Raw genomic sequence first — 15,407 nt, 5'->3', positions numbered from 1 at the left:
GCTCTCTCCTCTTTTCTGCAGTGGTGCCCTAGGTGATACCGTCTAGTCCCCAGTTTCAACTACCACCTGTATGCTGAGGCCACCCGAATCTCTATTTCAACCCAATCTTTTCTCCTGAGGTTCATCCTTGTTATCTCCATGCGCCTGGTGGATGATCTTTTTATCTGAACCTCCCATGGGTGCTTAAACTCAGTACATCCAAAGATCACCTTCACTCCTTTCCCCTAAACCCTGCTCCTCTCTTCCGCCTCACTCCATCAATGGTATCACCATCTATGTAGGCACACAAACTTGGGGCTATCTTTGCTTTCTTCTTCTTTACCTCCCCCTTCCAGTTGATATGTTCTACTGACCTGACCCCTGAGATGTCTCCCATTGCCAATCCTTTCTGTTCTTTTTTCTTTTGGCCACACCGAGTGGCATGAGGGATCTTAGTTCCTCGACCAGGGATCGAACCCATGCCCCCTGCAGTGGAGGCGCAGAGTCCTAACCCCTGGACCGCCAGGGAATGGAGGGAATTCAATGTGTCTCACATTGCCATCCCTCCTTCTGTTCTTACTCCTGCTGTTCTTGTTAAATCGGTCATCATTTCTTTCTTTTTTTTAAATTTCTCATTAACTTTATTTTTAAACTTTTTTTTCATCATTTCTTATCTACTGAAACAGCTTCCGAGATAGTTTCCTTATGTGTCAATTCACTTAACACACTTTTCTAAAGAAAACTGATTTGAAGATATGATCACTCCCCTACTCAAATCCTTTGATCAATTCCCACTGCTTTCAGAATAAACTTCAAGCTCATCATGGTATTGAAGGCCCAAAGCACATTCCAGAGTGAAAAAGACTGAACCCAACTGGAATGTCATCTCATGAAGCCTCCTCTGATCACTGCATAATTAATTAATCCTTCTTTTGGGCTTTAATGGCATTTAAAAAATATTTTAAAAATTATTATCGACATATAATTCACATAACATAAACTTCGCCATTTTAAAGTATACAATTTAGGGGACATCCCTGGTGGTCCAGTGGTAAAGAATCCGCCTTCCAAGGCAGGGGACTCGGGTTTGATCCCTGGTCGGGGAACTAAGATCCCACATGCCACGGGGCGACTAAGCCCGCACACCAAAACCAAGAGCCGACACACGGCAACGAAAAAGATCCCGCAGGCCGCAACTAAGACCCGACGTAGCCAAAAAAATAAAGAAAATAAATAAATATTAAAAAAGAAAAGTATACAGTTCAGTGGTTTTTAGTATATTCACAGAGTTGTACAAACATCCCCACTATCTAATTCCAGAACACTTCTATCAACCCAACAAGAAAGCAGTCACTCCCAATTTCCCCTTCCTCCACCTCCTGGCAACCACTAATTTACTTTCTGTTTTTATGGATTTACCTCTTCTGGACTTCCACACAGATGGAATCATACAATATGTGGCCTTTTGTGTCTGGCTTCTTTCACTTAGTCTGTTTTCAGGGGTCTTCCATGTTAAAGCATGTATCAGTACTTCATTCCTTTTTATGGCTGAATAATATCCCACTTTATGGATACAACACATTTGGTTTATCTACTCATCAGTTAATGGGAATTTGGGTTGTTTCCACTTCTTGGCCATTATGCAATTAAGCAATGCTATTATGAATGTTTATGTACAGCTTTTATGCTTTGAACTCTCTTGGGTATATACTTTGGTGTGGAATTGACAGATTGTACGTTTAATATTTTGAAGAATTGCCAAACTGGCTGCACTACGGTGGGAGTAGATTAGGAGAGCGGATATGTAGACAAAATATAAACAAACATTTCTCCAACTTCTCCACATGCTCACCAATAACTGCTATTTTGGCTCTAGCCATCCTAGTGTGTGTGCAGTGGTATCTCGTAGTTCTGGTTAGCCTCTCCCTAATGACTAATGATATTAAGCATCTTTTCATGTGCTTATTGGCCATTTGTATGTCTTCTTTATTGGACTGTGTATTCAAATTCTCTGCTAACTTTTAAATTGGGTTGAGTTTTAAGCGTCTATTACATATTCTGGTACTAGACCCTTATCAGATATATGTGCTGCAAATATTTTCTCCTATTCTGTGGTTGTCTTTTTACTTTCTTGACAGTGTCCTTTGATGGATAAAAGTTTTTAATTTTGATGAAGTCTAATTTATCTTTTTGTGGGGGTTGTTTATGCTTTTGGTGTCACAGCCTAGAAACCATTGCCTCATCCAAGGTCATAAAGATTTATACCTGTGTTTTCTTCTAAGAGTCTTACAGTTTTTAAAAATAGTTTTAGCTCTTACATTTAAGTCTTTGATCCTTTTTTTTTTTTTTTGCGGTACGCAGGCCTCTCACTGCTGTGGCCTCTCCCGTTGAGAAGCACAGGCTCTGGACGTGCAGGCTCAGCGGCCATGGCTCACAGGCCCAGCCGCTCCGCGGCATGTGGGATCTTCCTGGACCGGGACACGAACCCGTGTCCCCTGCATCGGCAGGCGGACTCTCAACCACTGTGCTACCAGGGAAGGCCCTTTGATCCATTTTGAGTTAAATTTTGTTTATTGTGTAAGAGTTCAAATTCATTCTCTGCATATAGATATCCTGTTGTCCCAGAACCATTTGTTGAAAAGACCATTCTTTCTCCACTGAACTATCTTGACACTGTCAAAAAGCAATTGACCACAGATGTATGGATTAATCTCTGGACTCTGAATTCTATTCTACTGATCTATAGGTCTATCTTTATACCAGTATCACACTATCTTGATTATTCTATGACTTGCATCAAAATGCAAGTATCAGCACTTATTATAGTGCAGTATAACTTTATCTTCATTCATCCATTGATATTCTACTGGATTATAAACTCCTTAAGGGAAAGATTCATCTCTCACTTACCTTTATAACCATTCTAACCTTTGTGCCTAGCACTGGCCCATGCCTCCACTGCAGCACACACACAGTACCTAGCACACAGCAGGAACTCAATGTTTGTTAAATAAATGAGTATATTTTCATGTCTTGGTGCCTTTGACCTATGCTGTCCATTTACCAGCGTTCTCTTCCTCATCTCTTTTGCCTACTGAAGCCCTATCCTTCAAGGCCCAGCTGAAATACAATCTTCTCAGTGAAGTTTCCCTCACATTTCCCATTATTAATTAACTGCTCTCTTCTTTGTTCTCTTATTGCAAGCTCTTTGTTCCTCCCACTCTCTTACCGTAATGTGAATTTTCCCCATGAGATTGTAAACATGTTGAGGGCAAGAACTGTCTAATCGTTTTAATCTCTGTATACTGTAGGAACTAAAGCAATGCTTTACAAACAGTGGGAACTTAGAAATTTGTTGAATTGAAATGAAGGGGCAAGGAGCCCATTGTAAGCCATGGCTGTTATAGGAATCTGGTTATTCCCGTCCAGCCAAATTAATCTTCTTCCTGTTCTCCCTGTGCATCATTCCCCAGGCCTGGAAATCTCTCTGCATCCCCTCCTCCATCAGCCTGGCCTGGCATTCACCTCCCACCCCCACCTTCCTTCCCTCTTATCCTTCCCTTCCCAGAACCTCTAAGATCAATTCCAACTGATTTTCCTCAGTTCTCATGTTCCCTCATTTTATTCTACCTGTCTCATCACTTGTTTGTCTTTTCTCTACATAGTCACCATTCTAATCTATTACCATAAGCTCTATTACCCTATTCACTCTATCCATCAAATTCTGCTTTAACAAATTCCACTGGCCTATGACAATTCTTTAGTAGGCCTGAAGTTTGACTTTTTAAGGTTTTACTGTGATAGGATATGGCCTGCAAATTAAGTTGTACACATTGGCAGACTGCTCTGATAAAGTATTATTTCATTAAGGCAATGGCCAATCTACCCTCAGCAGTGACCTTACCTGTAACTCTTTTTCCTCCTGCCTCAGCATATTCCTAAGGATCTGGGTGGCATGTTTTTGAAATTCAGGATCCTAAGAATGGAAAATATGATAGTTGTGAGAATTGGGGACCAGATCAATAGCTTTTATTCTCGTCTACTAGCTGATTCCTGGTCAAGGAAAGCTATGAGAGTAGAGCCTAGGTCGTAAGAATGTTTTGTATAACACTCAGTATCTGACTGAAATTCAGTAAACATAAAATCTGATTTTGATTTCATTCCTAATTTCCTAGAAACCCTGGCTGTAATTACATCTGTTATCAATTGCTCTCTGAAGTCTCCCAGGACTTGCTGGTCGGTCTTCTTTCCAACCAGAAAATCCTGTTCCCTATTCCTATCTGCCTCCTGTCCTCTTTAACTCCTCACACAGGTTATCCTGGTCCTTGGGTTCTCTCCCTACTATTCTTGTCCTTTCCTGACTCTCTCCCCTACAGACTAGGCTCCATATTTCATTCCTCCAAGCAGCCTTTCTCCCCAGGAAGCCTTTTCCCCTACTCCTTGACTTATTCCACACCCTTGTAACAATGACTGGCAACAGTCTTTACAGATGCCTCTGACGATGGCTGGAGGTGTGCACCTTCTCCCCGACGGGGAGGAGAACTCTCAAAGGGCCTCCTTAGAGTCCTGCACACACACAGGAAACACACTGCATGCTGCTATCTGATAAACTGCATATGCACTTACATGGAAAGAGGACACTAAGGCATGGAGCACCCCTTTAATGCAGTTCTCATTTTGCTCTACTTTTTGATGGCCTTCATGCAGCTCTTTGGCTTGTCTCTTTCTGCCAGCCTGCCATTTGATTTAACCTGCTTTCATTCCAATGGGGAGCTCTTCAAAGGGACACCAGAATGAGAAGAGGAGTAGGCAGACCATTACCTGCAGAGGTTTGGGTCCTGTGATGCGCTGTGGAGGTGGCAGAGGTGGAGGGGGTGGTGGTGGTGGGATCACAGGGGTGACTCGGGGAGCTCCTGCTGGGACTGGGTCCTGCTGGGGCCCAGAAACACCAATGGACGAGGGTGAAGAGCCCAGGAGGGTCAGTGCAACATAGGCACCAGCTGGAGGAAGGCAAAGAGAGGCTTGCTCAAGTGGTATTGTTCTCAATAGCAGACATTCAAGGTACAAAGGAGGGGGTTCTCCCTTCTCCTTCCATTAAGCTTATAATTCTGCAGGTAAAGTTCTCCTCACTTTTAATGCCCCACCTGTCCTCTAATTCCTGTCCTTCCATCCTGCATCAACACAAGTATCCCTTCCTTTCCTTTCCTCATGCAGAGACCTCAACCAAAATCCCACCCGTAACTATGTGGGAGCTGCCTGCCCAGTCCCTTGTTTCCTGGGACTGGGAGAGGGGAGTGAGTGGTATCTGAGTGAGACCTGGTCTTAGTAGAATATGATCTAAAACATAGGGCAAAGATGGGTGGAAAAATAAAGATGTCGGATGAGAGACTAATAGTGTCTCCACTTGAAATGACAGTGGGGAACTGTGGTAGTCTACAATGATCAGGCCCAGAAGAAAGACTTCGGCTGCCTCACACGTCTACAAAGGAAGCCTCCTGGGGCAACAGGCCTGCTTCCACCCGTGCCCCATCTGATCCCCTAATTTCTTTCACTGTCAGCTCTCCCCAACTCACATTTGATAAGCTTCACCACTTCCAGATGTGAGCTATTGGTCACCATGGTGCCGTTCACCTGTTGGGGGACAAACAACATTATTGAGTTAATGGCAGTGGAAGCCCAGGGGATCCTTCTCCTGGTCAGTGGTCAATCGCCACTCCTTTAGGGAGCCATTTATCAATGTTCTCTAGCATAGTAAAACATTACAGAAGCTTGGTCAGAGTCAAGAAGGGCCTAGAATATGGAACCCAGCTATCTTAGTCCCCAGTCTCTGTCACATTATACTACTCACTCTCATGGTACCACCCCCCTACTCAGTGGCTGATGACAGCTGGTACGAAAACGGAAGTGTGGAGGATGGCCAAGGCCAGAAGTGACGCTGCACCCCCTCCTCTGGGGCGGAGAGGGAAGGTCACTCACTTTGATGATCCGGTCGCCCTCTTTCACACCGGCTTTCATGGCTGCACCTCCTGTGAGGAAGGAGAAGGCCTGGTCAGCAGAGCCCCACGACCTTTCCAGTGGTGGCTGAATCTACACCAACAACCCTGTCAGGTCACCTTCCCCCTCAAATCTCTTCTCACCTCTCTGTGTTAAGTGCCTCAAATGCTGGGTGTACATCCTATTCTGCTCCAGTGACACAACTACCTTTGAGCTGGACTGGACTGTATAAGGACACATCTCTTGCTCTTTCCTCCACCTGGCTCAGAAGCCAGACTTCTCCTCTGAGAGCCAGGCCAAGGTGGCAGAGAGGCAGGGCCATGCTCTGGGGAGAGTAATGTGTGCTTTATTTGAATGTGTCTAGATGTTCCAAGGTCAAATAAGAGTTATTTCTATTATCCAGTGGGAAGAACGAGTTCACTGTATTAAATAATTGCTGAAGTAATAATCATTTTTAAGAGGAATATGAGAAAAGGATTACAACAAGCGTTTTCAAACTGTGGTCCCTAAGCCCTGAGAAGTTCACAAGGATATTATGGGGGTTCCTAGCATTACGGATGATAATGATCACTGCTTTATTTTCTGTTAAAAAATTGTTCTGGAGCTACAGTGGTTTTGATCACCACGTACAGTCATCCCTCAGTATCCACCGGGGATTAGTTCTAGTACCTCCCACAGATATTAAAATCTGCAGATGTTCAAGCCCCTTACTTAAAATGGAGTAGTACACACCTGCAGGTTTCGCATCTGTGGATTCAACCAACTGCAGATGGAAATTTCAATCTGCAGCTGGTTGAATCCATGGATGCAGAATTCTCAGATGCGAAACTCGTGCATATGGAAGGCCAAATGTAGTTTTAAATAAGTTAGAGTCCTAGTTTAAGTTATACCCAGGAAGCATAAGAAACACTAATGATGAGATAAGTTCATGAGGGACTCCCCTGGGGGTCCGGTGGTAAAGAATCCACCTTCCAATGCAGGGGACTCGGGTTCGATCCCTGGGTGGGGAACTAAGATCCCACATGCCACGGGGCAACTAAGCTCACGCACCACAACTACCGAGCCCACGTGCCTCAACTAGAGAGTCCACGTGCCACAACTACTGAGCCCGTCTGCCTCAACTAGACAGCCCACGTGCCACAACTACAGAGCCCACATGCCTCATCTACTGAGCCTGTGCACCGCAACTACTGAGGCTGCGTGCTCTGGAGCCTGCACGTCACAACTAGAGAGAAGCTTGTGTGCCACAACGAAGAGCCTGCGAGCTGCAATGGAAGTTCCCGCGTAATGCAACTAAGACCCGATGCAGCTAAATAAATAAATAAATAAATATTTAAAATACGTTCATTCAGAAAGCGTATTAAAAAAAAAAGAAAGAAAGAAGTTCACGAGAAGCATAAAAATTATGTTTCTTGTAAATCTGCCCCAAGATGATCCTTAAATCTGTAAGTTGCATTCATCTGATCAAAACAAAACTCCGACAAAGCACATCTAGATGTTTCTAGTCTGAAAAGAGAAATTACAGTGATGACTACATTCCAATTTGGCTTTTCAGTATTGGGACCCAGACTACCCTCACCTTAAGTGTGCTATTTATGGAAAAGTACTTGCAAGTAGCTTGAAAACTCTCTTTTACACTGTCATCTAGAAACTAAAGGTGGAGAGGAAAGAGCTATTTTGCCTGAATGTATGAAACACATGAGGTGACTTCTAATAACTTAGGGATTAAAAGAAATTAAACTTTTCAGAGTAACGGAATTAGAGCAGAAGTTCTAAACTTCAGTAAGCATGAGACTCACCAGGAGAACTTGTTAAAAAGCATATTCCTTGACCCCCTTGCTAGCAAGTGATTCAGTACTTCTGGGACTGGGCCCCGGAATGAGGATTTCAATCATCCTAAGGGCCTAGGTGATTCTGATGTAGGCAGAACACAGACTACACTTTGAGAAACAGTGAACTGAGAAGCCTAAAATCTGGAAAAGACAACAACTGCTTTGTTGCTCTTGTGATTTCAATGCCAATCCAAATGAAGTCTCTTCTTCTCTCCTGCCCGAAGTACTCATACATACACAGATTTTTCAAAACTCGTATTTTACTGCAAGCCATCATTTTGTTCTTTCCTCTCCAGGTCTGAGAGGAGGCAAAATTGGAAGAGTGCTGAACTCACACTTCACTGGAGGGGGTCCCCATACTTTTTGTATCAAACAGACCATAGAGGCAAAGTACAAGTTACTGGCAGTCCCACTTGCTCTGTCTCACCCTAGTCCAGGAACCTTGAGAGAATATGGAAGCAAAGAATAAAAGTATCTTTTCAGAGCTCTACCCTAGGATATGAAAAACAAACCTCTCACTGACAAAAGTTAACTACCAAACATAAGGAGCTATAATTATTTATATCCCTGTATGATCCACATACCTCATTTTGGTCATAAATTTGAAATACTCTTTTCACTTTTCCCATTAAATAAATCCCAAATATTTCTCCCAAATTATGTAAGTATATTTCCTTCCCATTTTGCACTGTTCTTAGTGGGAAAATGCTGGCCTGCCCCCTACCCCTTTCCTTGTACTCTTCTTCAAGCCTATGACGCACCACGTTGCCAGGCCCAATCCCACTGGCTACACTGAAGTTCACTCCTGTTACGGATACTTGCTTGTGTTAGGGATACTTGCTTCATACTTTCCCCTACTCCCATCTCCTTCCTGATCATCTTCTTCAGTCTGGGTCACTTAACAACAATGATTCTACCACCTAACATATGATAGTGCTTTGAAATATCTGAAGCTTTTTCACACATCACTGGTTACTCAATCGATTTGCTTATAATGCCCTCCCTTCCCACCAAATTTCTATCCTGCCAATGTGTTTTCCATGGCCATCTTTCAAACTACTCCTGAAATCCTATTTTCTTCTAAGGAGGCTTCCTAAACTGATCAGAAGGGAAATACTTAGCTTCGAACCACCAACTACCCAAATACAAACTTACAAACACCCTTTCCTCCCACGTACTGTCCAACACACATCTTTAGGTCATTTATTACTTAGTGTTAATATATCTGCAAATACATTTAGACCAGTGTGCCTGTCTCAACTGTGAACTGCTGCAGCACAGTGACCATTCGTGCACGGAGCAAGGTCATGTGAAGGTGAGAAAGAAGAAAGCGGGTCTTCGATTTCTCCACGGCATCTTCCAACCCAGGACGAGGAGCTCCCCTGGAGGGCAATCAGGCACCAGACTGATGACCTGAAGGCTATTCTGCCATTTTCACACTTCCAACAGGGGAAACAAGCCTGGAGTGTGATCCCTAGAAATTCTGCCTGGAAGCTTAGCATTGTGGAGACTTCCCCAGATGCCCCTGGGGAACCAGTTCTAGAATGAATCATTCATGCCCCAGGATGCCCAGGCCTCCAGAGAAAGCACATGCAAGTCCTTCAAGTCCTATGGCACTGTCGCATACATGGTGGCTTTGTAAGAACTGTACACTGCAGGTGGCAGGGACGCAACACTCACCAGGCCGCACAGACTGCACCAGAACAATGCGATCCCCGCTGACGGTGAAGCCGAAGCCATGCTGGTCCTTTTGGATGATGACACAGCGTTGAACGAGACCTGGTGAGAGGTAAGGAGGAGAAAGAAGGGAGTTCGGTAGGAACTGTCATCAGAAAGTTAGTGCACACAAGCCAGACCAACCCAGGGAGGTCCCAGTGTGTTTCTTCCTCCAGAAAGCCTTTCCAGGTTCCCCAGACTTTTCCTGCCCACACACACTATTGCAATGCCTGCCTTCCTCAGGGATCGACAAAACCCGGTCATCTACTCTGTATGCTATACAAGAAATTCCTTTCTCTGAGGTGCTGAGATGTTTGTCTCTCTCATGTATGTCTGTCTTTTTAGGCCTGTTTGGGTGAGACTGGTCGAAGAAGGGGCATGGCCAACTCCAGCCTGAAGGCTAGTGTTACAGAGAAGCAGCCCTGGGATTGAAGCCTAAGTGAGACTGGAAGTTTTCCATCAAATTACGTCCAATGAATACAGCAGGTGGGACACCAGTGCTTGCTGGTCCTGCAGAGCTGGGTAACTCATGTGGGGTGACTGAGGGCTGGCCCCTTGTCAAAATCCAGGGAAGGATAAATGACAAGAGAAAACCCTGTTTGTCACACATACAACCATATGCAGAGCGTAGGAAAAAAGAAAGAGAGACTATAACTCCTAACTGACTCCATCCCTGTGGGCATGTACTAGACATCGTGCACGTCTGCAGGTATGTGTGACTGCTTCCTGTGATGGAGAAAGCATGAATTCTAGAGTTAAAACTCAACTGGTTTTAGGTCCTGGTTTTGTCTCCTACAAGCCTGTACACTTGGCAAATTTTTTAACCACTCTGTGTCTCAGTTTCTTCATCCACAAAATAGGTATGATAAAATCTACTTTCCACAATTGATAAAAGGACTGAATAAGGTAATCTGTATAAAACATATAACACAATACCTAGCACACATTATGAGCTCAATATAAAGGCTAAGTTGTTTTACATCTGGGGTATACAGATCTGTCTGTATGAGTAAACACCTCTGTGTCTACGTGTTAATGCCCTGAGAAGGTTACCTGTTGTCTCAGAGGTGTCGGAGGGTTGGCGGTGGTGGGAAGGGGACTTGCGTTCAGGTGCTGAATCTCCCAAAGACAGGCTACTTAACCTGGAGAAAGAGTAAGAAAAGCACAACAATGAATTGGGCAGGGAGGGACCAGCCTTGTAGCAGAAGGAAGCTCTGTCAAAGGGGCCCTGAGTCTTGGGTAACAAGAGACCGACCCTCTCACCCTGTAACCCGCTCAATCTGGTGGGAGATCAGCCACATCTACCCCACTGGCAACATCACCTATCTGGAATCCTAGGTTGGCAAGGCAAGCATGATCTCTTTAATACCCAGCAAGGCATGAAGGGAAATAGCCCTTCCTGGAGTCAGGAGACAAAGAGACAATAGCAAGAACAGGGTGTGAACAAATATACATGCTTGTTGGGTCTTACCAGGCTGCAATGGGGCTGATGGAACAGAACGGAGGCAGCAGAGAAAATGAATGCGAGAAAAAGACAAGAAAAAAACAAACAGCTAGTTAGTTTTAGGTGATGATTTGTAAGGAAGGGGGGACTGGAAGGCAAGGATGGGAGGGTCACAAACACACAGAAGCCTGCAGGGACACAGCAGAGGACTGCAGTGGCTGTATCAGAGACACTCTCACTTTAGCTTCGTCTCTTCGTCCCTCTCCAAAACAAGTGTCTCTAGGAGGGTAACTAGGCCTTTAGTCGGGTAATTGGCAACTTTACCTGTTGGATAATTGGCAGCTTGTACCCTGTTCTAGAAAGGAGGCGTACAATGATGACCCAAGCCTCTGAAATTCCATTTATTTTGTGTGTACCATGGGAGAACAGGAATCTGGTCTGTTTGCTGGTAGTATTGCAACCCCATTCCTACAGCCAGCTCGAGGCACCCTGCTTAGAAACTATTAAGGCCCTACAACCTCAAGGTACCACGGATCACCAAACCAGATCGAATAATAGGGCCCCTGCAGGAACAGGAGAAGCTCAGATCATTGCTATGCCTCTCCTTTTCAGAAAAGTGTACAAGTTGCCAGTTCCTAATCAATAGTTGCTGCCCCTCCAGAGGGTGTCTCCTATTCGTATCTAGCAAATGACTATGTAGAAGGGGCTTCATGTAAGCACTGTGTGCAGTGACAAAACACTGCCAAGACTCTAAGTGTTCATAAGGGGTGACTGGTTAAATAAACTGCAGTATATCAATATAATGACACAGTATTCAGTCATATAAAAGAATGAGGGGGCTCTTTACATATGATAAGGAATAGTCTCCAAGACATGCTGTTGAGTGGAAAAAGGAAGATGCAGAATTATGTAGACGGTAAAAGAGAAGGAACGATTTGTTTATATGTTTGCTTACATATATATAAAATGTGTAAAATACCTCTGAAAGGGTACAAAAGAAAACATAGATCACTGGTTGCCTCTGAGGAAGGAAACTGTGCCGGGGCAAAGGGATGGAGTTGGAATCTTTTCCTTATCTTCTTGTTTGTACCATTTAAATTCTGAGTCATGTGAAGGTACTAACTATTCAAATAATAAATACAACACAGTACAAATAAATAACTTTTAAATTTAAAAGAGGGGTCTTCTTCCCCCTTCACCCTGGCACCCCACTTACCTGGACAGGTGAGACTGCTTTTTACTGGCTGATCTTTGGATCAGAGAGAGAAGGACATCAAGGAAGAAGAGAGCGTGGGGCCCAGGAGAGAGTGACGCAGGAAAGGAGGAAGCAGGGAAGAAAAACGAAACAAGACATAAACCAGACAAGACACTGGAGGTGGTTGGTTTAAAAGAAAAACCACAATCAAGCTAAGAAGGACCCGGGGTGGAAACTGGCCAATGCAGTAGAACCACCTTACTAAAATGCAGATTTACCTATGCCATTTTGCTGATTAAAACCTTTTAGAGCTTCCCCATTGTACTTGGGAGAAAGGTCACCCTGTCTTCAAGCGAAGCCATTAGGCACAGCATCGAAAAGGAAGTACTGCCTGATGCCCCTCCGCTGTCTCCCACAGCTCCCAGTACCTATCCTTACTGCATACAATCAGTGGAGCTGCTTGTGCGCTTGTCCGTAGGGCCGTAAGGTCCACGAAGTCAGGGTGGTCTTGTTGATCAGCACCCCCGTGCCTGGCACAGTGAATGCTCCGTCCTATTTTTGGTCCCTGCTCTTCACTGTTCTTTCTCTTGCCATGGTTTCCGGCTCCTGTCTTTGCCCATACTGTTCCTTCTTCCTAGATATTCTTCTCACTCTACTCCCCATTACTACACCTGGCAGCCAGACAAGAAGGTGAACTTCCAGAAGTTCTGGCTTTCTTCAAATTACCCTAGTCCATCATGCCCTGCCACCCCCCACCTCCTCATCCAAGGTAAAGATTCAACTTAGCTCATCATTTAGTAAGTGTCCTAGAATCTATGCATGATAACTAAACGTACTGTGGTAATCATTTTGCAATACATGGATGCCAGGTCACTATGCTGTACATCTTAAACTTAGGCAGTGCTGTGTGTCAATTATACCTCAATAAAATGGAAAAAAAAAGAAGTCCTAGATTCCAGACCCGTGCTATCTATCTAATACAACAGCCACTAGCCACATGTAGATATTTAAATTTTAAAATTCTGTTTCTCAGTTGTACTATGGCTAGTGGCTACCATACAGGACAGTGCAGAATAAAACACTTCCATCGCTGCAGAAAGTTCAATTGCACAGCGCCGCACTACATACTATGCCAGGCACTACGGGGTACAAAAATGAATAAGATACAGTCACTTGCAGGTAATGGATGAGATATACATAGAGAACTTTAGTATAAACACTGAAGGGCAACAGCTCCACTCCCCACATCGGTGAGGGATTCTCAGAATGAACTATTAAAGGCTTTTTATTCCAGCTGCTCATCTGCTGTCTTTGGCTTGATCCACAACATCCCACCCCTGGGTTACCCAGAATGGGCTTGCACTTCTCCCTCCTTACTACTTCAGGAGAAAGCCCATTCTGTCTTGGGACAGCTTGGGCCTCCTCCTTGCCTTGTTCTGCTTGACTCTGCAGGAAACTGGTTTCCTATGCCCACATTTAAGCTTAGAAGGAATGGTCTGGTAACTTAACCTGGTTTGGTTTTGCATTTGAGCTAGGTTGTGAGCTGTTCAACGAAACTCAAGGCACATGAAGCCAAGGTTTGTGTACCTGGCTGTAGAGGACTGTTAGGGGCAAAGACAAGGATCATTTCAGCAGCCATTGAAAGTTCCTCTAAAAAAAAAAAAAAATCACAGGCTAGGGCAGTGACAGTGGAGGACATGGGGGATTACAACATAAGTATAATTTTAACAGATGCAAAAAAAATTTTGTTTTCTTTTTGAGAGCTTAAAGGAGGAAAAACTACCACTGAATTAGAGGAGGAAGAAATGCCTGTACCAGCAGATCAAGACTTTAATGGTGGGCTCTCCCTCTTCCTGATGATATTCCCATCAAAACTGGGCAGCAGAGGTCAGATTCCAATCAGCCTAAATTTGATGGGCATGGAGAAGGCCCAGGAGAGTAGAGAAGTTCTCGCAAAATTTGTGGCTCTCTAAACAGCATCATTGAGATAGATCTTCTGAATCAACTTCTCAGTAACCCCCATATTTATCCAGTCAGTTATGGAGACTGGTAAGTCCTTTTATGTTTTCCCAGAGTTGCTCCTTCCTTTACATTATCACTGATATCCATCACTTTAAGCCACATGTCCATTGCCTCAAGTCTAGATGACTTAAAAAAAAACCACAAAAAAAACCACCTCTTGTTTTCACTCTCCAGTCCCTCCAGCATTCTACCACAAGGGACTAACTTTCCCAAACAATATTTCTTTGGGTCCCCCCCGGTCAAGAACCTATGATTTCCCTTCTTACTCTCTATATGATCGGATGTGCGTGCATCTGCCTGGTGTTAAAGGCCTTTCATCAAGTGGATCCAAGTACCTTTCAAATTCACTCTTATTACTTGTTCACTTTTCCTTACCTCTACTGGATCCTAAAAGATTCTGTGCTCATTCTCACCTCTGCTTTATGAAGCCCTCCATCCCTTCTCCTCTCTATCCCTCCTTTACTCCTTTTTCAAGGCTCTGGTCAAACGGCACTGATTCCATGAAGTATTCCCTGGCCACTGCAGCTCACATTTCTTTTACCCCAACATTTTTTGGGAAAATTTTCAAACCTATTATTAAAGTTGAAGGGGCAGCATGATGAACACCTATATACCCTTCATCTAGATTCACCAATTAACATTTGTCACTTGCTTTATCTTTCTATGATTATACACTTTTTCCCATTTGAAAGTTGCACACATCATGACATTTTACCCCTAAATATTTCAGCATATGTCCCCCAAGACCCTTGGAATTCTATATAACCACAATGCCATCAGCACACCCAAAGAGTTTAACTTTGATACGATAATATTATCTAGGGCTTCCCTGGTGGCGCAGTGGTTAAGAATCCTCCTGCCAATGCAGGGGACACGGGTTCAATCCCTGGTCTGGGAAGATCCCACATGCCACAAAGTAACTAGGCCCGTGAGCCACAACTACTGAGCCTGCACTCTAGAGCCCGCAAGCCACGACTACTGGAGCCCGCGAGCCACAACTACTGAAGCCCGCGTGCCTAGAGCCCATGCTCCGCAACAAGAGAAGCCACAACGATGAGAAGCCACGACGATGAGAAGCCCGCGCACTGCAACGAAGAATAGCCCCCACTCGCCGCAACTAGAGAAAGCCCGTGCACAGCAACGAAGACCCTACACAGCCAAAAAATAAAAACAAAAAATAATAATATTATCTAATATATAGTCTCTATTCAAATTTCCCTAATTG

General features: G+C 44.2%; 1 protein-coding gene across 8 annotated transcripts in view; it reads right to left on the bottom strand.

Annotated features, from left to right (window-relative positions):
- Positions 1 to 15,407, bottom strand: part of ARHGEF11 (Rho guanine nucleotide exchange factor 11) — a 109,888-nt gene that overhangs the window by 38,251 nt on the left and 56,230 nt on the right. For 6 of the 8 annotated variants that reach the window (XM_060297721.1, XM_060297734.1, XM_060297729.1 and 3 more), the window contains exons 2-9: positions 12,182 to 12,214; positions 10,993 to 11,007; positions 10,575 to 10,663; positions 9,486 to 9,584; positions 5,956 to 6,005; positions 5,553 to 5,610; positions 4,801 to 4,979; positions 3,884 to 3,955 (exon numbers count right to left, since the gene is read on the bottom strand). In XM_060297721.1, coding sequence (XP_060153704.1) covers positions 3,884 to 3,955; positions 4,801 to 4,979; positions 5,553 to 5,610; positions 5,956 to 6,005; positions 9,486 to 9,584; positions 10,575 to 10,663; positions 10,993 to 11,007; positions 12,182 to 12,214 — 595 coding nt within the window. The remainder of the gene's footprint in view (positions 1 to 3,883; positions 3,956 to 4,800; positions 4,980 to 5,552; positions 5,611 to 5,955; positions 6,006 to 9,485; positions 9,585 to 10,574; positions 10,664 to 10,992; positions 11,008 to 12,181; positions 12,215 to 15,407) is intronic. The other 2 variants (XM_060297750.1, XM_030841997.2) reach the window with 2 other exon arrangements.

Source organism: Globicephala melas, chromosome 1, assembly GCF_963455315.2.
Source record: "Globicephala melas chromosome 1, mGloMel1.2, whole genome shotgun sequence".
NCBI classification, from domain to species: Eukaryota; Metazoa; Chordata; class Mammalia; order Artiodactyla; family Delphinidae; genus Globicephala; species Globicephala melas.
This window is presented reverse-complemented; position numbering and strand designations above follow the sequence as displayed.